This window comes from Pezoporus occidentalis, unplaced genomic scaffold (genome assembly GCF_034315485.1).
Source record: "Pezoporus occidentalis ecotype Australia unplaced genomic scaffold, CSIRO_AGI_Poc_V1 ctg159, whole genome shotgun sequence".
Classification (NCBI taxonomy): domain Eukaryota; kingdom Metazoa; phylum Chordata; class Aves; order Psittaciformes; family Psittacidae; genus Pezoporus; species Pezoporus occidentalis.
The window spans coordinates 784,366-809,467 of record NW_026913415.1 but is presented as its reverse complement, the minus strand read 5'-3'; the positions used below and the strand labels follow the sequence as shown (position 1 = coordinate 809,467).

At 45.1% G+C, this 25,102-nt stretch overlaps 1 protein-coding gene and 1 long non-coding RNA gene across 13 annotated transcripts in view; both read right to left on the bottom strand.

The window, feature by feature from the left end:
* NEO1 (neogenin 1) overlaps nt 1-20,300 on the bottom strand; it is a 186,800-nt gene extending 166,500 nt beyond the window's left edge. For 6 of the 9 annotated variants that reach the window (XM_062612108.1, XM_062612109.1, XM_062612110.1 and 3 more), the window contains exon 1: nt 20,059-20,299. In XM_062612108.1, coding sequence (XP_062468092.1) covers nt 20,059-20,173 — 115 coding nt within the window. In that variant the 5' untranslated portion in view covers nt 20,174-20,299. Of the gene's footprint in view, nt 1-20,058 lie in introns of all 9 variants that reach the window. The other 3 variants (XM_062612112.1, XM_062612116.1, XM_062612117.1) reach the window with 1 other exon arrangement.
* A 1,408-nt stretch (nt 20,301-21,708) lies between these two features.
* On the bottom strand, nt 21,709-25,074 carry LOC134160270 (uncharacterized). 4 transcript variants are annotated; one of them, XR_009963492.1, is made up of 4 exons: nt 23,113-25,074; nt 22,352-22,489; nt 22,135-22,257; nt 21,709-22,035 (listed from the first exon to the last, which is right to left on the bottom strand). It is a non-coding gene; the product is annotated as an uncharacterized LOC134160270 (long non-coding RNA). The 4 variants fall into 4 exon arrangements; XR_009963491.1 differs by having other exon boundaries at nt 22,352-23,219; nt 24,227-25,074; XR_009963490.1 differs by having other exon boundaries at nt 22,352-23,219; nt 24,891-25,074.
* Nucleotides 25,075-25,102: the final 28 nt, after the last annotated feature.

Genomic DNA, 25,102 nt, shown 5'->3' with positions numbered 1-25,102 from the left:
GTTCAGCAGCAACGGGCAGCAGGAAAGAAGCCTGAAGCAGACTACAACATTAACATGACAAATGTGGCTCTCTGCAGCTTCAAAACCACGTTTCAGCTCCCTCAATAACCTTCTGCTGGAGTCTTTTAGTAAAAGAAGTTAAGAGCATCTGTGCTGCACAGCAGAAGTGCTGCCACAAAATGTACATGTTAAAGTTTTTCCTTCGCATCCTGAAAACTAGAGAAATAGTTCAAATTTTCTCCATTCTCCTCAAGGACGTTCTCAAATTCAAGAGACATTTCTATGCGCGATCGGATTTCGGAAAAATCTGAACTCAAACGTGCTCAAGTTTCAAATCCGCCTTGTTCAAATACTAGAAAAAGCTACTCGTCGTCTACATCACGATAAGGAAGGAGGAGAGGCTGGTTTCTGTAACACTCGCAGCCAGCTCACCAATCATTATTCCACCTGAGAGTCCATACCTGCTTGGTGACAGCTCTCCTTTACATGGACAAACAACAAAGAAATCACAGCTACTCCAGCAGCCAAAGAACAAGCTTTAATCATCTAAAAATGTCTTTATCCTCACAGAGTTCTGTTCTCCACAAACAAAGAGAAAAACCATAAACGCTATTTAGTCACATAAAAGACACTCCTTGCTTTTAAATTCAATCTGATGTAGTGAGGATAACACCCACCACACCAGCAGTGCAGCAGCACGGTGCCTCCCATCCTGCATCACACCCACCAGGCCTGGCTGGTAGGGGAGAGCCAGGGAAGGGGGGGAAATAACAAGCAAACCCCACATTATGTCACTCTGTGACATAAGTGTTACTAGAGAGAACACTACACAGGCAGCAACTGCAGGGCTGTTCTCAGACGAGGTTTGGTTCAACTAGGGAAAACCAGGGGGGGCCCTAGCCAGCTAGATGGTAACATACATACAGGAATTCATCTTCTTCTATGGCTCCTTCTCACGCCTGCCTCTCTTGTTACACTTCCTTTATTTTCTTTCTATTCAACCTGGTTTTCCCCAAACAGAAGTACAGGGAAGTTGATGAGGTGGCTTTCACAAATCAAACCGGATCAACAGGAAAACAATGAAAACTGGATCCGATTCTATCAGCCAGCCCATTGCAAAGACCTGCCATGAACCATTCTTCTCAGGGTGGGCGAAACATTTTAACAGCCCGAGCTCTAACAGCACTGGATATCCCATTTCTGACATCAGCCTATAAACATTTCCTATTACTGAAGGAAAGGGCATTTTTCCCAAGCTCTGTGGCATGCAGGTTGGTGCTTCTGACGCCTGAGCACTTCACACAGTTAGGAGACAGGAGCAGAAGTCTGCAATTCCTAATAACTTCCTGGATATTTTACAATTGCTTCCTCTCAGGAAGTTTATCCAGTCTTTGCAGCTCCAACACCAACAATCCTTGCTGAGAGGTAGACTGTCCAAGAATATTAAAAGCACATTCCTACAATTCAGGCGCAGACCTGGTTCTGGCTCACTAACAATAGGTTTTTCTTTTGACCAAACCCATTGCTAGAAGGAAGGAGAATAAGAATAAACTGATTAGGGAATGCCCAATGTCTCAGGCTTTTTATAGTTCATCTATAAGCACCACAGTCTCCAATCACACACAGAAAACCAAACTGGGAGACAAACCTGAAAGAAGTAATACACAGTAAATCACCACAAATGGGGGGGAGGAGATTTCTTTCACTATACATTTAACTTAATGCTTCTTAATTCTCCAGATCCCTGTTTTCCCCCTCATCTTTAAGGTAATAAATAATTCCTCCCAAAACAGTGACATATCTGCATGCAACACATCCCTTTTGTTCCATTTTCACACAACAAAACTTTGCCTGCAACTGATCTTACTGTGTAGCCTATAGTTACTTGCTAAGATTCCACCAGCCTTGCTTTCCACAGAAGTGCTGTACTCGAAATAAAGAACAGGTCAGCCCAACTTCCAAGGGAGGATTTCGTCAGGTGGTGGCCTCTGAGTGCTCAGTCAGACCAAAGGAAGGAAAAAAGAGAAAGGACACAATCTATTTGTCCCGTTACTCTGAAGAACAAGAGAACAGTTTCACTGTGCCACGCCATCCCCACTTGTTTTAAAAGCATTTTATCCATACAAACCTTGCCCCCCCCCCCCCCACCAAAGCCAGGCTGATAATTTTCAAGATGACACCATGTAATCACAACCCCAAACTTTTATGTCTGGAGCAAGAAAAATATTTGATGTGTATCATCAATCATACTGCTCAGAATCCACCTGTATTAATTTGTTACACATTGTTACATTAGAAAGATTTATTACATAAAACTACTCAGCATCAGTGTCAAGCTGCTTTTCTAGAGAAGTCACCTGAATGCTGTAAACACATGGGAAACTTCTTTGGGTTTTTTTTTTAAACCCTATACATTAAATGCTCTTGACGTGGAAGTTTCCCCTGTGCTGCACTTTGAAGATCTGCTGAACAAAAGTGTCTATAGTTGGTGAGCAGAACAGCTTTGATCACAAGGTTCTCTGATCTCAGCCTCTCAGACGCGCTTCTTCATGTACAGACTGGAGCAGAAGAAACAGCGGCCCTGATTTTTCTGTTCCTTCTTAACATTGGAAGGTTGCATCTCGTTCAATATCTACAGAACTTGCATTGAAGTGCCCGTTTCTTGCACTAGCATAATGCCTGACATCTGCCAGGATCCAGCTGGTCACTTAAACTCTACTTCCAGTGCTTATCTAGTGACATCCCACTCCTACTTACATGAGTCTTTTAAATGTCAGGCTTGTACTGCCAGAGTGTTTAGCTGTGCTTTAATACAACTGTTGGTTTGAAAGCAGGCAAAACTTTAAATATCTAGCTTTTTAAAGGAAAAGAAAAAAATCAGCTTTAAATGCTACCCTGTGTTTAAAGCATATTTTAGCCACCTTGCCAGAAAATACGTAAATAGGATTAAATAAAATGCACAGGAGTTCATGGGTCAGGAACGGCTCGGAAATGAGATGTCAGATTTTGTAAAAAGGGAGCACACTGATAATTTCTAATAATTTATTTTCCTTTCTTGTTATTAGTAACCAAATCCACAAGGGAAAAACACCCTCACTGGAAGTATTTCAGCAAATAACTAAAACATTTTGCCACAGACCTTACCCATACCCGCCGTCTCCTTTGCGTGTTGATCAGTTCGATTAACTCTGCCTCAGGATGAAGACTGCTCATCACTTCTGCAGCACCTGACATGCTCAAAGCTCTTTAACAACCTTCACTAGTTCGGGGTAACAAGATTATCCTTTAGTCCTGCTTCTGAATCCTACAAATGTGGCAGCTTCACCATCAGCTTTTCACAAAAGAATGTGTAGTAAATGTGGCAGCTAAAACAGCACTAGGAAGGACACACATCATTACTACATCCCACTTGCAATTATGAAGGAGGAGAGATACTAACTTACATCCCTTTCTCCACTCAGAACAATTAAGAAATGAGTCTTGCTGCAGCTGGCTAACTGAACACAACACACCGAGTGCACCCGAACAAGCAACTGAGAAAGCAGGACAGAGGCAACGAGAGAAAAATGAGATTTTAAAGAGAATGCACATGCAGAAGTTCTGCGCCCAGAGCTCTTAACATAGGACAGATTAACAGAAACTACACAAGTTGCACTCTAAGCCTGGAAATGGCTAAGTGGGGAGCAGAGGGAACATTAGAGCCAAGTTTCAGTAATTGACTGTGTATGCTTGCACGCTCTATCTTTCCCCTCAAACTACATTTTGCCTGCATATGGTTTCTCTTTCTGCTGCTTTTCAAGTGATTTACTCTCTTCAGAAGGAGAATTAGGTCTTATTTTGATCAAATATTTAGGACCTTTCAAACGTTAAAAGCCACAGATTACAAAGAAGGAAGGACAAAACAGTAAAGTAAGATTAAAATTGAAGATAACCCACTAATATTGAAGTAAGGAACGAACAAACAACTAGCAAAACAAGATTCAAAGGACTAAAAGGCTTATCTGCTTTCCTTGCAACGTCTGGCTCCTTACTGCTAAACAACTACTGCGAAGATCTGAACCACACAGGAGCTGATGAAAGGGGTCTGAATATAGGTCAGCAACAGGCTGCTGGACCCAGCCATGGACGCTAATTAGATCACTTTCAGTTATTAAAAACAGAGAAATGAAAATCCCTCCAAACGCAGGGTTTGCCCCTCAGAGTTTTCTCTAATTGTCAGTGGCCTTTGCTTTCAAAGCAGCTGGTTGCTGCCCCAGCTCTCAAACCGTCACCAGAACACACAAAACACATCGGTGACCACACTAAGGGGGAACCTCCAGCACACAGAACACTGAGCAGTATCTGCAGCAACACACAAAGACCGGGGGAGGGGGTCTTTAAATATGGTTTCAAGATCTAAAAGATTCCTTAGTTTTCCTAGGAGAACACTGACTGGTTTGTCTGACACTGCCAAAACCCACAAGGCCAAGAAAAAAACCCAAGCCCCTGACTTCCCCCCCCCCCCCCCCCCAAAGCACACAGTATAGCTCAGTTCATACAGGGCTCCTTGTACCAGCTTGTTTCTGCCTTCTCTTCTGCGGAACAAGCCTTTATGTCTCCATAGTGGAAAAACCCACTGGTTTATATCCTTCTGGAGATGTATGCAGCCAATTAAACTGTAAAATAATACCTGTTTCAAAGTCTAAGTCAAAGGAACGATACATTCCTGGCCTGGGCCCCGAGCCAAGGAGGTCACCTTACACCCTACGGTCACGCGGGAACACTCAGGTTCTGGAGTTTCCTATTTTGATTGCCATATAAAGTAAAAGTGGAGGCTGAAAGGCTGAAAGATTGCGCATGCTTTGCACACAAATTGTGCTTGTTTCTCAAGTGATAATGTTCATATTCTGAGGAACAAGAAAAGACAGTGCAAGAGTTCATAGTGATTGCAAGCCATTCAGAAAGGCTCTGGAAAGTGACAATTTTTAGTCATGAATAAACTATTATGTGACCAGACTATATGCATAAGAATGGTATAATCTGCACAAAACAACAGCGAAACACCACATTACAATAAAACCCACTTGTCAAAGGAACAAGCCAAGGAGATTTATTTCCATGACAGCTGTTATGAGAAGACTGACACATTTTAGTTTAATTTCTAGTTCTCTTCAAAATAAACAGCACGCATGCAAAGTGCCTCCTGCCACTAACAACAGCTCCCAGGGACAGGGCGCACGCAGGGGAGCGCAGCTCCCAACCAATTGCCAATGCAGTTCCATGTCTCCAGAATGCCTTTAAATTCATCACCAAAGCATGTAAAGATCGACAGGAAAAGCACACTATGAAAGGCAGCAAAAGCCTGCTGAAGAAAACAAGGGCACACAAGGATCAATTTGCCAGTGTGACCAAGCATCACCAGCCCCACCATCAAGTCCTGCCCACAGCTGAATGAGGTTGTACTGGAGCCCTGATGGCAGCCCCTGCTTCCACTGGCACTACTTGTGTCAGACTCCTGCAGACAACATTCAACAACTACACCTTTACACAATGCTTGAAGAACTCAATACTGCCCCAAATAACTTCCGTATTTTGGAAGGGAAGCACACAGCGTGGCTTAAACAGCAAGACCTAGTGCTGCTCCCAACACACACCTCCTCCATTCCCAGCCTTACGGAAGGGTGCAACTGAGGAATCCGATCAGCACCTTCTCTCCCACCCTTTATCAGAACAGCAATCACATTTTAACAACTTAAGCTGTGCTGTTCTGCCCCTAAGCTCAGGCCAGCAAGAGCCAGCAGCCTCCCAGCACCCTGGGCCCCATACACACATGCCCTCCCAGGAAACCTTGATTTCCTTTGGAAGACTGCCTCTGACAGCATAAGGGTTTCATACTTGCTGAGGCCCCACAGGGTGAGCTTGCCTGTACTGCTCCACAGCCAGACACAAGGCCACTTTGTAAACTATTTTTAAGTAGATCTTTGTGCTACCATCGTGCTTTATATCCACATTTAAATCTGTATGCATGGCACCCTCAATCTCAGACCAGTGCAGATTAAAAATGCATCCTAAAGTTCCCATGCCACGCTGATTTTTGGATGGACACTCCAAGTCCATTCTCCAAAACGAACACTTGCCTATTTTTGTGACATCTGTCTGACAGAAGCTGTTGTGCCCAATTCACAGGTTGTACTCTGAATTAGTGAACATAGTTACAATGCTTCCTCTGGAGGTTTCAAGACACAAGCAGCTAGCTGGGCTGCATTCCCACAAACAGCTCCAGTTTAATATGTTAAGAACTATTATTTAACCCACATGAAAAACCCCTGCAACGACTATATACATTTAATAAGTTTAATTCCTTTGTCAGATCCATACCACACCACAGAACTAATATGCACATAGAAGACACTTCTCTACCCGTTTCTTACAATGTCCCAAGAACCCAGAAAAGCCAGAGACAGATAAGAAGTATTAAAATCAATTTTTGGCACAAAAAAAAATTCTGTATATTGATTAGCTCCGCAGAAAGCTGCTCAGAAAGTAGCTTTCATAGAATGAATTGACTTAACATCGGCATCATTAACATCTATCAATGAGATTCGTAACACTTTTCAAGCAAAGGATACATCAAAGGGCTACAACATTGACTAATGTGTGGATAAACACCATCAAGAATGCACAGCTACATTTCCACCTAACTTGCCCATAGCCCTGTATTTCGTAATGTTCCAGAATAATGTTTTAACTGTTTAACCTCAGACATCAGAACAGTGAATCTGTAGGTTCCAGTCATGTGTGAAATCAATTGTGTTGACAGAAATACAATTTGAGGCTATTTACTTCTTAGAGGCTTTTCTGCATTTGTCTTTAGGTTAATGAAATTCACTTAGTAATATATATATACACAGGATATGTATCATTTCTTGCCAAGAAGTAAACTCGGGAGCTAGATCTCTATATAAAACTACAAGGCAGCTTTCCACCATGAAAATGTTCCCAGTGCAAGTGTGAATAAAGAACAATAACCCCCTAGAAAAGCTGCCACAACACATTATGAAAAGCTTTGTCTTTGACAGCCATCACGTTGGCAGGAGCAGTTTAAGCTCTCGGTCTTTCCAGAATTTATCACTGCTAAAAATGGTTATCATTTTGTTACAACCATGAACCAAAGCTGGCATCGGAGGCACGGCGGGGCAGGAGTCGCTTCAGGTAGCGGTTAGATGTCATCCTGGTCCGCAGTGTGCACAGGTACAGAAAGGCATTTAACTTCTCAAGCAAATAAAGCCGTGTAAACTCGGCCTTCATCTCCACAAGACAAGGGTGCTGTGCTTTGTGTAAGTTACTCCTCACCCCGGGAAATAAAAACCTGCTGGGCTCTAGCCACTTCTTTCCCGATGCAGGGCAGCGCAGCAGCCTCTCCCCAATCACAGCTCAATTCTTGCTCCTGCTGCTGCTGGCTAACGGCTTTTCCAGCCCCCTGCTGCGGCCTCAGACATTCCTCTGCTCTGTCAAGCAATGAAAATATCAGCAACAGGATTACAGCAAGCCTCGGACAGAACGGCTGGCTCTCTAACATCCAAAGCCTCGGAAGGCGCACGGACACATCCAAGGCCTCAGAAGACGCACGGACACCTTTTGGGGTTCGCAATACTGGTGGTGACTCTAAACTACAGCCATTAATGGCTTTTTCTCTTTTGTGAGCTTCAGAGAAATTAAGGCCTCTAAAAATTCTGTGCTACTTTTGCAGCATTAAAAGGCCTCACATTCCCACAGGATGCAACCAAAGTTTGTTTGTGCTCCTGAAGCAAGGCAGACTCGGCTCTTGCACTAATATGGACTACGAAAAGAAAGAGAGAACGAACAAGCAAAATTCAGAAAGCAAGACTTCCCTTCCTAGTCCGAATCTTGCTGCAGGCACAGCCGGCGACTCCATTGTTCTTCTATTCAGCCTCATACCGGAGTGGTCAAGGGTTAAAGTGGTTTAAAGAAAAGCCTTAAGAAAGAACAACATTTTTCCGACAAGGAGGAACAAGAGGAACACTTGAGAGAGGCTCCGAGCACCATGCTAATTGAAAGAAAACAATCCCGAGGAAGGAGGCCCTCTCTCCAGCGTTCAGGTTTGAATTTTACAGTCAGCTCCTTAGCCAAGTCAATGTATCTAAATAAAATTACTCCGTCACAGTTTGGCTTGCAGGCCACATTATGGTAGGAAGAGCCTCATAATTATACTCCTGTTCACATATTTCAAAACCCTTTCAAAGCTTACTTGAAAAGCTAATTGTTGGCAGCTAGGAGGAGTGCCAATGCTGTCCTCTGCAGTGCTCTCCCCAGGCCTCAGGAGCCCATTCACCTGGCAGCTCCAATCCCCTCACAGAGCCCCATGGCTTTGCAGCGAGCCATAAAGCAAATACAACCATCTCCTCCAAAACCAAACCGTATCTCTGGGACTTCAACAAGCGAAATCCCACGACTACAAAGGAGGCACACTTCTGTATGCTGCATTAGCATTAAGGATGCACAAATTGTAAGCTTTTGAGAATGTAGATAAAGAGCTCAGTTTGCAAATCCAGTGAAGGAGGAATAAACACCTCACCCACATAAAATCCAAAGCTCAGCATGATGTGTTACTCATTCCCACTCCAATTTGCACAGAAAAGAGGGAGATACTAGAAGATCTGTCAAATTCTTGTCCTACCATCATCTAACAGGGATTGTTAACTACAAGACTCGCATACATTTTCCTCGTTGTTGAGTCTTGTGGATGACACAAACCAGGTTATGTCCACAACCTGGAAATGCAGTGTGACGATCTTTATTCTTGTACACCAAACATCATGAAGCAACTTCCAAAGGATCTTATGGGATATTACAGCCATGCTCAAAAATACCTCCAGATTAGCAGGAGGGTTCCTCAAAATTTCACAAGCTCAATTTAAAATGACTGTTCTATGAACGAGAGAGAGCAGGTTAGACTCTCCAGGGTAGCTCTGACTTCATTTTCAGTCAAGCACAGTTGGATAACGAATGATGCTGGATGTCACAAACAGTTCTAAACAGACTCCCACAATAAACGCTTTTACTGTTTTCAGGGAAGCAAAGTTTGAAGGTGCAAAACCATGTAACACAGTAATTAAATCAGGGCCAGTGCTGGCTTTACAGAGGCAAAAAAGTTAGACATAGAGATGACAAAGCTACTTATCACAGAAATACTTTTCTAATCTTATCAAGAAGCTGTGAAACCCAGCTAGCAGTGAGCGTGGAGGCAGGAGCTGGGAAAGCGCACTACAGAGTTTACACAAAGCCGAGGGCTGGGAGGAGCTAACCTAGAGAAACAGCAGCCACCTCCCCCAGCAGAGTTCAGTAAAGCAGCTCCGCATCAACGTGTACCAGCAACTCTGCGCACCTCATGCCTTGGGGGAAGTTACGAACTTCAGCTTTCTGGTACACCAAATCACTTGTAAATGCAACGTTGTCCAGTTGCTTTTTTCCTGCATCCAAAGCCTGCTAAGGAAAGGAATACTCAGAGATTACATTTATGAGCTATTTTTGCCGAGTCTTGCCATCATGTTAATCAGGTTTCAAGTCATGCATGTGCTCACTGGTATACTGAAACACGGACCAGTTACAATTACCAAATTAGAGGGTTTGGTTTTTTTAAAGTTGATTTTTGCCCAACTGGTCTAATCCAAGCTCCTGCTTTCATTTCACCTCATTTGTCGTGAGCAGCAATGCACCTGCAGAGGACAGAATTACCTTCTTCTGTCAGTCTTTCCCCCCACATGTGAACTGAAAGACTCGCGAACACATTGTGTGTCCTAAAAACGTTTAGATAATGCCACCTCAAAATGAAATTACTTCTACACAGACACCACTGAGAGCTGTGTTACAGCCTTGGAAGAGTATATAAGCAATTACAGAGCAAGCATGGGTGCTTCCGATTCAAACTGCTATAAGAGACTGTGTAAATGTAACAGTTATCATAAAAGGTAGAAGAACAAATTAAATGTGGATCTCCTTTTACAGTGATACCCAGATTATCACTTGGTCAACATCTAAACCCCCTCCATCACCTTGTAGAATGATGAAGCAAAAGGTGCTTGTGTTACCAGAATTCCCAAACACCACCTAGAAAACCAATGACAGCTTCCACAACCACAAACCCAGCACAGCACTAACAACAGGAATAGTTTTGCTTATTTGCAGAGAATAGGTGATCATTTCCCACCCGCACAGCACCTCTGGAAGCCCTGAATGAGGATTAAGTCCTGTTTCTGAAACCACTAAGAAGAATGTTACAAGAAACTGACACAGCAACACCACTAAGGACACTTTCCTGGGCACTAGGATGCAGACTATTGCCACATCCTCCCATTGCCTCTCAGGTGTTCCGAGCAACAACATGATCTCTACCCCTCAGTCTTCCACACATCTGTGGTAACAGGTAATGCTGGACAATAACCATTCAGCTGTGAAAAAGGAATTACGATGCATGCATAAACCTTTCCCCAGTTGAAACTGAAGTCTACCATCTTTTCTGACACTACCAGACAGCATTAAACCCGTCTGAAATCCCCGAGTGCATTTCATACTACAGCCATTTCTTGATTTTGTTCTGTGAGAAGAGTCACACAACTTTTAGAAGACACACGAATTGCCCATCTTTGGGCTACTGAAACCAACCATCAACTCAACCTACCATCCACTTCCCCTTCTTAATACAACTGACATGCAACAAGACAGCACAAGATACAAGAAACTAGATGCTAGTGACACAGGTAGTTCACCAAATGTGTTGTGATTTGAGGTTCAGATCACAAATTAAATCCAGCTGCTTTGTATCCCAAGGGAATCATGCAGTGAGTCCAGCTTTGCATTTGGTCATAATTCAATAGGGCACTTGATACCGGCAGTAGGTGCGAGGCAGAACCTACAAAGGCCAATTCTGATTTTGGTTTTGTTTTTTATCAAAATGAACACCCTCACCCCATCACACCCCCTCCTCCACTCACCTTAACCAACAGCCCTCAGCGTGCAGGGGAAGAATGACACAGTTACTCACATTACAGCGGCTAAACTAGATTTAAGCAAACAATATGCTCCACGTGTTAATCTGTAATCATAACAGAAACAATAAGTTGAGAGTCTTTTAAAGCCTTCTGCATAAACAGGAATGATTCGCTCACAGGCTTAAATTTGGGAAAAACATTTCTTTAAGGTATCACAAGACAGAAATAAAGGCAAAAACCTGTTTCTTTCAGGTCATTTTTGTTTTAATAAAAAAGCAAAGGACATCCTTGAAAATATTACGCTAAGGTAATAATGCCTATGCCTGACAAATGTGAATGCAAAGATGAAGCTCCAGAGCACCAGCTCAGCCTCTGCTATGCAGTCATGGCCGGTGGTGCCTCCACAGCAGGTTCCATGGAGAACAAAAGGGGACAGATCAAAATGCATGTGTACACCAGATCAAGGACAGACACTTTCAGCAACCATAACACTGGCTTTTTTCCTTTAGACTGATTTCTGCAGTAAAATAAAAAGCTGGTAACAATAAATAAAACCATTGGAAAACACTATGTTATTTAGAAAAACAACACTTCAGATTTGGAGCAGAAATGGCTGTCACCATGAGCACAAGATCCTCCAATTGAGCTGAACCAGGAACAGCTTTTAACTAGCACTACCTAGAAGGAAGAACGTATCAGATCCTGCTTTGGATGCATTTGATGACTGGGCTCTTGTCCTTCCGTGTTCAGAAACTGTCTTCTCCCTCCCAAAAAGCCTCAAATTTTAAATATGCAAACCTCTGTTCACATGTTGTGGCATTACCTTGCAGATTCCGACTCCTTATTTTAGGCTAGGCCTACAATATTTACATCACCTATGAGGAGTACCACTTGTCTGTACTCAAAGATGACAAATTGTGAGGTGAAGAACACTGATTCACACTGAATAAACCTGTCTGGTAGTTTTAAAATACTTACCCTTGTGGAAAAGAAGTGCAAGATGAAACTTGCAGCTTTATTCCCACTTTGGAACCAAACAAATGAGATTTGGGGGGGGGGGGGCAGCAAACCAGAAGTCATTAAGACTAAATTGAGAATTCATTACCAATCTAAAAATGATTTTTTACAAAGCACTTTAGTAGCAAATTGTTTTCAAAATAATAATGAATGCTTTCTGACTAAATTTTAGTCTATAGATCTGAAATGAGTATGCTGTAAGACATCGTAACATTAAAGATAAATATGGTGTCGTAAGACACAAGGCTTATTTCATTCACAGTACTTTTCGTGTTCAAACACTGAGGCAATCTCTATCCCCACCAGAAAAAGCAGCCTCCTTCCCCACATGGCCACATCACCCTCTCCCTTCTGCTAACACAAGTTCTCAGGCAGGCACATGGTGCAGCAGAGTAGGGAACCCATCCAATTCCCTACGTCCTCCACAAATGCTTGTGAAAGCAAATGGAAGGGCATAGTATGCAGGTCCTCCTCCTTTTAATGGCACTGCCAGCTTGAAATGCTGGAACTAAGCACATGAAAACAGGATTAACATTTGGCTAGGACTCCCTATCTGCTGTGCTTCCTATCTGCCCAACCACATTTCTAATAAAAGATTCACAAACTGATAACAAAATACCTGGATTTTCTGCAACCAGAGCACTCACAGCCCAGCACTGAAAAATCCCAATTCCACCTGCACAGGAGCATATGACAAACTGTTCAGGTGTCCCATCACATCAAAGCACATTTCTGGATGCAGTTTTCCATTCTTTACAGTTCTCTTACACATACTTCCTTGTCTGTTTTCAAACAGGAACATTTGGCTTTATAAATTCCTTTCGGAAAGATTTCATCCTGTTAATTCCCAGCTTTCCTCTCTGCTATCTACAACCCTGCAACAGCCAGCGGTTTCAAGCAAGTAATTCTTTTTTCTAACCAGTGTGACAGTAACCACTTAAAATTTAGAAGGCAAGCTATACTCTGCTCCTCGGTACATGCACAAGAGGCTTTAAAAGTCATGACAGGTCTAATGACTTCAATGACTTTTGGCAGCCTGTTCTACTTTTAGAAGGGATATGCCAACACCTCTATTTGTGGCCCTCGCCTATCTCGATACAGTTACATTATAAGGTTTCACTACGGAGCAGTGTTAAGAAGAGATGTTCAGGTTCATTAAGTACAGAGGGAAACTGAGAAAGGTGAACTTTATACAGAAGGACTTGACTCTACTTCGGCCCAAGCAGAAGCAAGCTGCTGGGCCATTACACTGAAAACTGAGCTGAAAAAAGAGTTGGAAGTTGCCTCCGAGTGCTGCAGCCTGTTACTGATGTCAGTAGCACCACGGTGTTGCATGCAGAACATCAAATAGATGGAAACTGTAGAAAAGCACAATGTCTGTTCAAAACTACATGAAGTCTAACTTAAATAGTTCAATAGGAAAGAAACACCAGTTAAGTCTATATTGTTAGAAACCTCAAACTTCACAGTACCATACACATAGTAGCAGCACTGCATTTTTCACCTCTAGGTCACCACCACCATTAGACACATGTCAAAAGGGTTAAAAGCACATCAAAGAAGATAAATTTATCAAAGTATAATAATAATACTAATGGAAGACAACTGTGCTGGCTACTGACAGATGCTTTGACCCAGTGTCACAAAATGTGACAGCTTCAAGGCATGTAAAAAAGACATCAAATAAAAACAAAGGTAAAATATGAAAAGCCCACAAATACATAAGGACAGAGCTAGAATCAAAAACACTCAGAAGCTGTCCTTGCTTCTAAGCCAAAGATAAAAAAACATAAATAGGTGGCAAAGTTCAACAGAGTCGTATGGAGCAAGCAGAATTACCACCTCACTGGAACCCAAAAGTATATAAAGTACATTGGTGGTTAGAAAACTAGGGAGAGATTAAGCAAAATTTGAAGTGAAAAGTGAAAAAGCCCAGCAAGTATATGCAGTCGGGGGGGGGGTAAGGCAATAGTTAAAAAAAACAATTAACAGAGGCACAGCAAGATTTACAGGTAACAATTAAAACTTACCTATTTTAACTACAAAGCGCAGTAGCACATTAAAGTGGTGGGCAATTTAACCACAGAACAGTTTTTCCACTTTTAAAAGACCTCTGGAGTAAACAATATGGTGAGGGCATACCAAAAATTATTGAGCTTCTATGAGATACAAAGTAACCAAACTGTCAAAATTCATACTATAAAAAGAAGTCATTCACATGAGCCAACACCTATCTAGTGCACCAGGGAAAAAACGTCAACAGATTAAAACTTGCAAATGAAGAAATTCAGCTTAAGCAGAGCATTTGAGTTGCTTCTGTGGTAACCAGTACCAAGCCAGCTGCTCCAACTACTCAACAGCAGAGAAGATTCACTGCTAATGTATGCAGAAGGACGTGTTTTGAAGGGAAAAACTGCTATCCTGCAATTCACTGTTTCCTGATCAACTTACCAACTCAAGACAAGGTTTTACTGAACTCTATCAAAACTAGACTGCAAAAGGAATAGCAAAAATAAAACCTTAACATCATAGAGCATCCATAGGTTCCTTCCTAAAAAAGCCATGCTCGACCCTGGTCGCATCACAATAGCGAACCAAAGCTGAACTGGGAAAGCCCAAAAACTGGCAATAAGAATCAGCAAACACCATAAAAGAATGCACAAGTCTGTATTTGGAGCCCAGCCAGCTCCCAAGCTGGAGAGCCCCTTCAGAACAGTGCCCCAAGGATTTCAGCTGTGCCAGTCTTCCTACTAACACGTCCAATCCCTTTCAGGTACCCCAAAAGATCCAGAAGCCAGGAGCAGAGTGATACTGGCCAGTCACAGTGTAAAAATATAAACTCCCTTTGCTCTGTAGCAATTTACTTCTTAATCGGATTGTTAAAGGGGCATTGAATAGCTTTCATTAAAATTAAATACTGAATCACTTCCTACACAACTCAAACATCTCGTGGCTGCTGCATACTCCAGGGAATAACCCAAACTCCAGGAAAGTTCAGCAGCAGAACACTCCTAATTCCTCAGTTCCTTCATTCCCTTCGGTAAGGGCAGCTTTAAAATATATATATATTTATATATATATAAAGCTATTTTAATTGATGCAAAAAGAACTTCTCATTAATTGATAGTCTGCTTATTTTGTAAAATTAAGATATTCTCTTCAGGATGAATACTAAGTGGTAAAAAAGCCATTTAAAATTAAAGCACCTAATAGACCATAATAGACCATCTAAAGCCTGGCTTTCAGATTTCCTAAAGAACTCTGCAACGACATGCATACAAATTGTGTTTATCTATTTATATGGAATTAATCAGGATTACCCCTTTCATCTTGGCAATTTAACTGGAGAACTAGATCAATAGCATCCAATCAGTAAAATATGACTGTTGTTTCACAACGCTGATACATTTTCTCTGTTAAGAGCTGGTTTGCCTTTTTTTTTTAGCTCAGCAGCCTTAGAGCACTACATTTAACTGTTTGAGGCACACAGTGCAGCACGCTCAGCTCAAGTGCCACCCTCTGAATACCCGGGCCAGCACCCCTCCACCCAGCACCTAGGCTAAGCAAACACATACTGCTGCCTCAGCTGCCGGTTCCCAGCACTGCACTAAGACTTGAGGGGTTGAACACCCAGTTCTTAACATTTGTAGGGAAACACATAAACCTATTCTGTAACCAGCACTGAAGCTGAACGCATGAGAACCTGCGATCTTGGCCCTACAGCCAGCTGAATTCTAATACTGCAGGCACCCTGCAAACTAGCTAAGCAGAAGTGGAGCAAAGCTTCCCTTTCACCAGCTGACATCTTGACAGCAGTGCAGATTCCTCATGGGAATTGAGCATTATTTAGTTATCAGCATGAATTCAGTTATACCTCCTCAAAGACAATGCAATGTGAAACTTTAAACATCCCACATATATCAAAACTGCATGTTTAGCCGAGGTAGCTATAAACATATTGTTCTACACTTTATACACAAAATTATTTCCATGCCAAACTAGTGATGGTACAAAAATGTGCTTTCAAGCCTTGTGTCACACTCAGGCTGATGCTGCACAAGGTAAAAGATTTTATAACGTGGGAGGAAAAGCTAAGAAACACCTCACATTGCTCTTTGTGTGGCCTTCTTAAATTCCCCCTCCATTTCCATGCTCACTTTATCACCCTTCTCTTGGTGAGGCATCAAAGTTCAGTTCAGTACCTACAGAGTTGTCCAGTTTCTCTGAAAATCTTTGGTGAATGTTAATGCCTTGTCAAACACGAGGACATTTTAGCATCAGGAGTAACCAGATACTCTTATTTACATCAATAAAAATCTGTTGCGTGCAATTTCCTTACTTAAATCACACTGATAATTTAGCAGGAGATAACTAAGCCAAGTGATGAGAGTATTTGTTCACTGGTTTTCACTGCGGTAAGTATTAGGCACTGGTGTGTACACACACCTTGCAACTGTGTGCAATTAACATTTAAATTGGTAGTTTATTAGGACAGCTTCATAAGCAAGTCAAATCATTCTCTTAAACAACCCACGCTGCAAAAGCCACTTCGGCACTGACAGCCAGGGATAAGCAGCAAAGCACCACCACAGCCTCAGCAAAAAGCATCTCAAGCCAAGGATTATTAGAACAGTATTTATTCACCCTTGCAAGAAACATGCTCCAGCATCAGACCTTTCCACTGCTGCCTATTTATACGTGCCAGAAGCAGTGGTGTTGGGCTCTGTACAGCACAGGAGCTCTAAGTGGTCAAATTGCTTTTACCAGATCACACACATGAGGCTGACATATCCCAGATTTATAGGAAACAGGGACATCAACTGGAGACCTGCATTTAAGTGACTTGGGATGTAACCGAGACCTGAATATTTCTAATCTATACTTACCTTGTGATATATTTAGAAATAATCAAGTGCACACAAAACGGAAACAAATTATGACTTATGCTTCTAAGGAAGCCAGACAATCTATGCTCCCATTTTCTTTACTTCTCACACTTCAGAAGCAGCATCGAAGGGGGAATGGCTTTAACCTGCCTGAGGGGAGACTGAGATGAGTTCTTAGGCAGAAGCTCTTCCCTGAGAGGGTGCTGAGGCGCTGGCACAGGGTGCCCAGAGAAGCTGTGGCTGCCCCATCCCTGGCAGTGTTCAAGGCCAGGTTGGACACAGGGGCTTGGAGCAAGCTGCTCTAGTGGAAGGTGTCCCTGCCCATGGCAGGGGTTGGGAATGGATGAGCTTTAAGGTCCCTTCAACCCAAACCAGTCTGGGATTCTATGATAGAGCAGCACACACTGCACCAATGATCTGTAATCATGTGGCTAAACACACCTGTGCAGTTCTGAGTCTCACACAGCTTTCATGCCCAGTTTCTAATTACATTTGATCATGAACTTCCAAAACTGCCAGTTTATCCTGTAACACCAAAATACATGTTGATTCTGAGGACTTCACAAATACCAGGGAGAGACAGAACAAAACTCCCACTTCTGCATAATCTACCTTGCAATCTTAATGGTGTGCACAGGTTATCACAGCTTTCCTATCAAAAATTAAAAGGGGACACCAACTTCAATCATATACTTACTAATGCAAAACTGTACAAATCAAAATTGTGTTGAGTTTTGAACAGTTAACAGGAGGCAGGATTTAGCTTAATTTGGTCCTTCTCTACTACCGATTTTCTTGGGTTTATTCCCTTAGCTAAGTGAAATATTGTCCCCATTCTAACATCAGTAGCTCATTTTACCTTACTTGCAAAGCAACCAACCAGTCTAGAAAACACACTGATGTTTATATGGAAAAATAAATGAAGTTAAACACTTTTTTCCCCAAAATAATTCAGCTGCTCTCTTTTCTTCTTCAGAGAGCAATGACTGGTTATTTACAGATGGAATCAAATGTCACCCAAACATACACAGCTACATAGAGAGAATACGGGCTTCCAAATCTATCATTTCTGCTCATTTAGGTCACCTTCACCAACACCAAAATTAACATTTTTTTCTTCTTGGCATTAAAAACCCTACCATTCCAGACACAGCAAGCAGCAGAGCAGTCTGGACAAGCAGAGACACAAGTCGTGCAGCTCAACTCCAGATAGACCTAGACACTAGGAGTTCCTCTGCCTCTCCAGCCCTTTACACCAACCCAAGAAGCCTCTTCTGAGCATGCTAAAGAGATCAAGCTCCATACATGACACAGGACAGAAGGCAGCACTGTCACACTTGAATCTCAAACACAAAGGGGATTGCCTTCATGCTTGATGTGAAGTATCTGTACCACACTCCCTCCTCTCCTACAAGCAAAGAAGGACTTGAGTGTCCCTCTCCCACCTGCCAAATATGAAAGTATGTGGAACATCCTCCAATTAAGAAAAAACACGAATATTCAGGTGGAAAACAGTACAAATGCAAATGGAGTTCATCACTATGCATGAAGGATCTTATCCTCATTAAGACTACCAATCAAGAAAGCCTCTCCCTCTAAACAACCAGTACCAACACCCTCAGGGTGAGGGAAAGCCTGGCATCTGGTCCTCACCGGAGAAGAAACAGGGCAAGACCCATTGACATGTCACAAAACAGAAAGAGGAGAGAGTAGGAGCTCACCAACTCCAACTTCCAAGGCCTCCATAAGGAAGCTTCTGAATTCCCGCTCTGATAACCAGTCACCTTCAACAAAGGTTTTATGTCCCATATTTTAGCATATCACTTCCCCTTTGCTGACTTAATTCCCACATTTGACTTCAACAGCTAGAACCTCACCTATCAATCTGAATTCCTCAACCATAAAGCATTTTTTAACGTAGCAAAGAGCAACCAACCCAATAACTACAGAGAACTCTCCACAGAGCAGCGAGTACTGAAAAAGACCTCACACATCAAGAAGTAACCTACCTATTACACACATGCAGTAGATCCTTGAGTCCAAGTACAATACTTTCTAAAATACAAAAGAATAACTGCTGCAGACCTGGAAACTGCAAAGCCTGTACACTGTAACAGAATAAACACATCCCCTGTCAACAGGAGTCAGCGTACCTGGCTGCATCAGCAGTATTCCTAGGTGAGGACTATCACAGACATTACTGTGTGATTTGGAACAAGACAACTATACCATTCAATAGCAGAGTTTAACCAGTCTCACTTTTCCACCAAGCTAAAAACCACTCATTTGAGCAGCGTTTTCCAAATCCCACTTGCAACGAGCTTGCTTTTAAACTATCAGGATGCAGCCTACAGGGGAGGATCTGAAAAGAAAACCTAGCATTCAGCATTCAAGAGCAGGTTTTCTTCTCAGCTCTCTACTAGTTTGTTGCTGACAAGGGGAAAAATAACAAGTTACTTTTCAAAGTCAGTATTTTGCAAAATGTGCAGACAACACCACTGCAAACCTGGGGAACCTTCTATGGTTTAACAGCCTTTTACAAGAGCGTGTTCAGAAAGCCTCCTCATGCACACACCGTGCTTCATTCACCTGGATGAGATTACGTTTTCCGTAGCCTATAAAGAACCGGGATTCAATAACGGATCGTTAGAGGTAACAATGGTAAAAGGTGTGAGAACGACAGCGGCTGAACCGCTGCCAGACCGCTCATTTCTGGGCTATTGCTGCTCAGCTTCCAGTCAAGTTCCGCTCTCTCCACAGGTTGCCCGACACCTCCTCTCCGGTAAGGGGTCCCTACCGGTTCCAGTAACACCAGCCGGGTCTTCCGAGCCCAGAGCGAGCCCGTTGGAGCTCGCACTCGTCCCAGGAGCGCTCCCGCCCGCAGAGCACGGAGCGCAGGTGACTCGCTCCAGCGTTCACGCGGCGGTAACCGGGTTCAGGTGCCTCCCGCTCCCCCCCGCTCCGCGCCAGCGGTGACCGCCCGCTTGCGGAGGCAGCAGTGGCCTCTGCTGGTGCGCGCACCGCGCCGAGCCGAGCCCACACCGTCCGACCGCAGCCCCGCGCCGCCGGGACCCGCTCGGACCGGCACCGCCCCCCCCCACCGCGACGGCTCGCACCCCCTCAGCGCCCCCCCGCCACCGCTGACAGGGTCTCGCCCAGCCCCTCACCTGTGAGGAGGCTCTGGGAGCCGCTCCGAGCGGCGGCGCCGGCCGGGTCCGGCTGCCCGAGGAGGAGGGCGATCCAGAGGGAGCCGAGGAGCCGCCGGGCTCTCCCCGCCGCCATCGCTCCGCTCCCCGCGCCCGGCAGCCGGGCACCCAGCGCCAGCCCCTCCCCCGGGGGGGGGGGCTCCTCCTGCCCGCTCCGCCGGCCGGGGCGCGCTCCTCCGCCGAGCCCCTGCGGCACCCCCGAGGCGGCGGCGCTGGGCGGGCGGCGGGGCTCCCTCAGCCGCCGCGCTGAGCAGCGGGGGTGGCGCGGGCGGTCAGTCCATGGCGGGCCGGTCCCGGTCCCGGTCCCGCTCCCAGCGCCGCCGCCTCGCACGGAGCCTGAGGGGCGCCCGCCGCGCGCCCCGCCCCTCACCGCCTCCCGCCCACACCCCCCCTCCCCCGCCCCGCCCCGCCGCGCGCATGCGCCCCGCCGCTCCCCTCCCCTCCCCCCCCCCGGCGCGCGCGCGCCGCTCCCGCCGCCGACCCTCGCGCCAGGTGTGCGCGCGCGCCCGCCGGTGACACCAGCGCGCATGCGCGGAGGGAGGCGGGAGCCGGCGCTGAGGAGCGGGAGCCCTCGCTCAGCCCCTGAGGGGGCTCCGGGGCGGGCGCGGCTCCGGCTTCGGGTCCGTGCCCGTGCCCGTGCCCGTGCCCCCGGCGGCGGTGCCCACTGCCATGAGCGCGTGTCGTCCCCGCGTAGCCGGAGCCCTGCGCACATCCCAGGTGTGGCCGCGCACGGGGCCGCAGAGCGGGGTCCGTGCGGGCGCAGCGGGGCGCGCTGGGCAGTGTGGTGCCGGGGTCCGGCGGCGATCGGGCCTCCGGAGCTGCCGAGAGCAGGGAAACCTCACTGACCCCGTGAAAATAACCCGCGGGACCTTGTTCGGTGTGTGTGGGGAGCGGAGGTCCCCGCTGCTCCGCGCTGACTGCGGCCTTCACAACGAGCCTGTTTCTCAACAAGCCAGAGGATAAATAACTGTGAGGAAAAGACCAAACGTACTTCGAAAAGGCAAATGAAATGTTTCCATCCTCCTGGGGGTAATTAGTTTTGCACAGCATTTGCCATTCAAATCCAGATCGTTTGAATGCTGCAGCATCACCAGCCGGGTTCACTCTTGCCGCTGGGTGCTGTATCCTGACAGAGGACACAAAAACGGCTATAAACGTACACTCCCCCTTCATTAATCATGTGAAGTGTACCCTGATATTTTTTCCATCTCAGTTTGTTGCCCACTAAATTACATTGTTACTATGTGCCCGCTATCCTCACTCATTTTATTATTGACTAATTGAATTGTCTCTTTCCAGTACATTAATTACATAGGACTCCAGAAGCAGTAACCACGAGATAAGTGAACCCGTGGGGCACTGCAGGAGGTGAAACACGGGTCCATCCGCCAAAATGGGTGATTGTGTTGCAAAATGGTTTAAAACTAGTTTAAAATCACTTGTTTCCGAAAGAAACAGGCCTCTGCCGTGGTAGTGAGACTCCTGCTAAGGCAGAAAGGAAGGATTTCAGGGGCATTCACCTTGCTACACTCCATGCCTGTGGCGACAGAGTCCTGCTTGGTGCAGATGCCTCTCTGTTCCCATGAAATTACCCCTGATCCAGCGGGATTTGCAGTGGGGCAGACGCTGACACATTCTGCAGGGCACCAAACGCAAGTGTGCATGCACAGACTCCGCGACACGCAGGACTGATGCACCGTCGCCGTGAGCCCAAGCTCTCAGCCCATACAGGTGTCTGGAGTGCTTCTCATGGTGAAACTTCATTATTCTGTAGTTCTGCTGTCAGGAAACAGGGGTTTTGTCCTCCACTAAAAATATCCCGGAGCGTTTTCTCAAGGATGAGTAATTACCTCCTCAGAAGGATGTTTGGGTTTCGCCGTATTATGCTTGCCGAGCTCCGCGGATATCTGATATGCCAGAAGGATTACCAGGAAAGAACTGTAATTTATACAGAAGGTTGAAGCACTGATTAAAAGGCAGGGCTGGTGGCATAACTCCTATTAAAGCTGGTTAGCAATTCCCACCATAAAATCCTACCTTCAGTCACTGTTAATAGTGCCAGACTAACCACTGTGCTGAAATTTAAGCATCTTAAATCCACCCCTCGGGTTAAATTATAAACGTTTCTTCTTTCATTCCTTCTGTCTGGGATCTTGGATTCTGAAAACAAAGTCACTTTGTGAGAGGTGTTCCCTCAAAATCCACCGTGGAAAACCCGCCTGAGGATCCTCTTTGTGCTCAGTGGGGGGCTTACCAGCACATCACAGCCCAAGCCTGTGGGAGTCAGAGCTGGACCTGCAGTTCCAGTTCCCGACTGCTCCAGACCATGCCAAGCCTTGGAAGGCAGGAAGGGCAAGCAAGGAACCCGTCCTTCCAGTCCTCTTGGGAAACACTGAGCAGAAAGCTCCCTGAATAACATGGGATGGGGACAAGAACTGGCTCCAGGACGAGTAAGTTGGCAGGCACAAAGGGCCTGGAGAAAGACATGTTCTCCACAGCAGTGAAAGGGAGCAGGGAGTTGGAAGAGGAAACTGGGTCTGCCTGAGGGAGGGATAAAGCAAAGCCCACATGCAAGAGTCTGGAGGCCAACCTTCTGTGGGAGAAGACTTGAAAACAGACTGGGAATGGGAGAAAACTGCCGGGAGAAGGATGTGCAGCCCAGGCGGAGCGGGAGTTATCTGTTTTCTGGCTACGGGCTGAAGGAGAACTTGCTGGGCAAAAGGGATCAGGCAGGAGAGCTGGAGCAGGGCAAGGGAGGAGGATGTGGGACCCTGAGGGGGTGTGTGGGATGCAGCAAGGGTACCAAGAAAAGGGAATTCTGGAGAGATAGCAATGTAGAAATGGAAACATTTCAGGGACAGACTGCAATGGGTCAGACTGAGGAAAGGAGGCAGAGCAGAAAGCTGAGGATTTAGGAACGGGAATGAAGAGCACCTGGAAAACTCCCATGTCTCTACTGGCAGCAAGTGTCTGAAATACACTGAGAACATACCTCATCCTCTCCAAGTGCTGGACCTCATACAAGCTATTCTGTTCCTCATACAGGATAAGTTTCCATGCTGCTGCTGCTGGCCTACATCAATGGCAACACAGGATTAAATTGCTGGGGTTTTTGGTTACCTCTGAATGGGGGAGAAACACACATGTATTAAACTAACAATAATTAGGCTACAAAGTAAAACACTCCCAACTTACGAAGTGACCAGAATAAAGGCTGCCAGTGCTCAGACACTGAACCAAGGTCAAGGTAAGTGCCTGAGCAACTTCCACTTCATGTACTCTAAAACTGAGATGTAGGAATTTCATGTACCCTGTGACTAACTGTGGGGAAGGCGAGTGCAGCACTGCAGCGAGGTGGGTACCTGCTGCTCCAGGAGGTGCCTTCAGCCTCAGAGCTCCTGCAGGATGCGCAGCACAGAGCTCAAACCAGAGACTTGACAGGGCTGCACTAATTGTGCAGGCTTCACTTCCGAGGTGCCTGGTTTGACATTTTGAAGTCTGATTTGCAGAAGTGAAGAGCACTTGCAGATACATCTGCAGTGAATGAGAATTTATTCAACTTTTGACTAAATCAGATGCTTTGCCATGTTATATTTTCTGACAAAACCAGGCCATGAGTATTTCTAATTGGATAGCTAAAATTAAAAGATACATTTTTTAGTATTCTGCCTGTATGCCTAAGTTCCTCATCTGTAAAATAATGCTCACACCAGTTCTCACAACACTACTGAGAAAATGAATTGGAGTTTGTGAAGCACTCGGATACCATAGTGACAAGTACCATGGAAAAACCCAGGAGGAAATGAATAAATCTGTCTTTAGAACAATATTTGACTAGTGTGCAGTAAATAAAGCACAGGCCACACAGTGAACAGTGACGAGAAAATACAATTATTACTTAGTACAGTCTATTGTGTACAATAAGGGAGGCCGGGAACAGCGTGTGATCTAATTACAATTAAGTAGTGGCTCATGATGCAAATGCACAAAGGGGACAAATTAATGTCGGCATTTCTAAACTTTTACATTCTTGATTTAAACAAAACTAGCCACTTTTAGGGTGCAAATGTGTGATATACGGGTACAAATCATTCCCTCACCCTTTAATAGTCAGAGATACTCTATTTACCTCGTCTACCGCAGCCACTGTTCAGTGGGAAAAGTAGTTTTCTCCTCTTGCAGATCTCTCAGCCTTACCGCCAAGATTTAATGCTGTCATTCACAGGTTGACATCCTGCAGTTCTCAAGTCAACATTTGCCTTCTTTGGGAGCGTGTGCATGGTCATTGCATGGACAAACGGTATTTCCCAGAGAGGGATGCCGAGGAAGACCTTAATGACAGCAACTAAAGTTTTGTCTTGTGCTTGAGGTGCTTTGTGTTTCAAACCAGCTATTGGGTTTGGTGCAGTTCTTATGGAGCAATGACAGCTTCACTGATCTGCTGTGACTCCTCTGTCCTGAGGCTAGAACTGACTCCTGCTGAGATTTGGAGCCACTTCAGAGCTGCTGTAAATTGCATGGGATTATCTGTTGCCCACAAGAAGGGTGATGAAATTAGGATTCAATTGTTCAGTGGTGCTCTGGTTATGGCCAATTTTCTGATCACAATTTCTCTGTTGCTTAGCGGGATGCAAGGTGACACTGAATCATTGCACCAATTTATTGTTATCCAGAGGATTTTCCATTGCTGGGCATCCTCTAGCAGCTGGTTAAGGCAGGTTTGGGATAAGAAGGAGCTGCAGCACAAATAAAGACCTGGCTCATAAAATTGAAGAGTTACAGCTGTGAGATACCTTCAGTTTAACCTGCTGACCTGCCTCCATTGTGTGTGAGGCACCAGCTACATCCACTGATGACTCCTGGCAGTGATGACCTGTCTGATGGTTCCTGCGTAGGTCTCCATGCCAATTCCAGCACCATAGTGCCAGGAAGGTGCACATCTTTCATCATTCAGGAGGGCCTAGATTTTCCTTTTACCATTCATTTTTCACGTTTATTGCTCCTC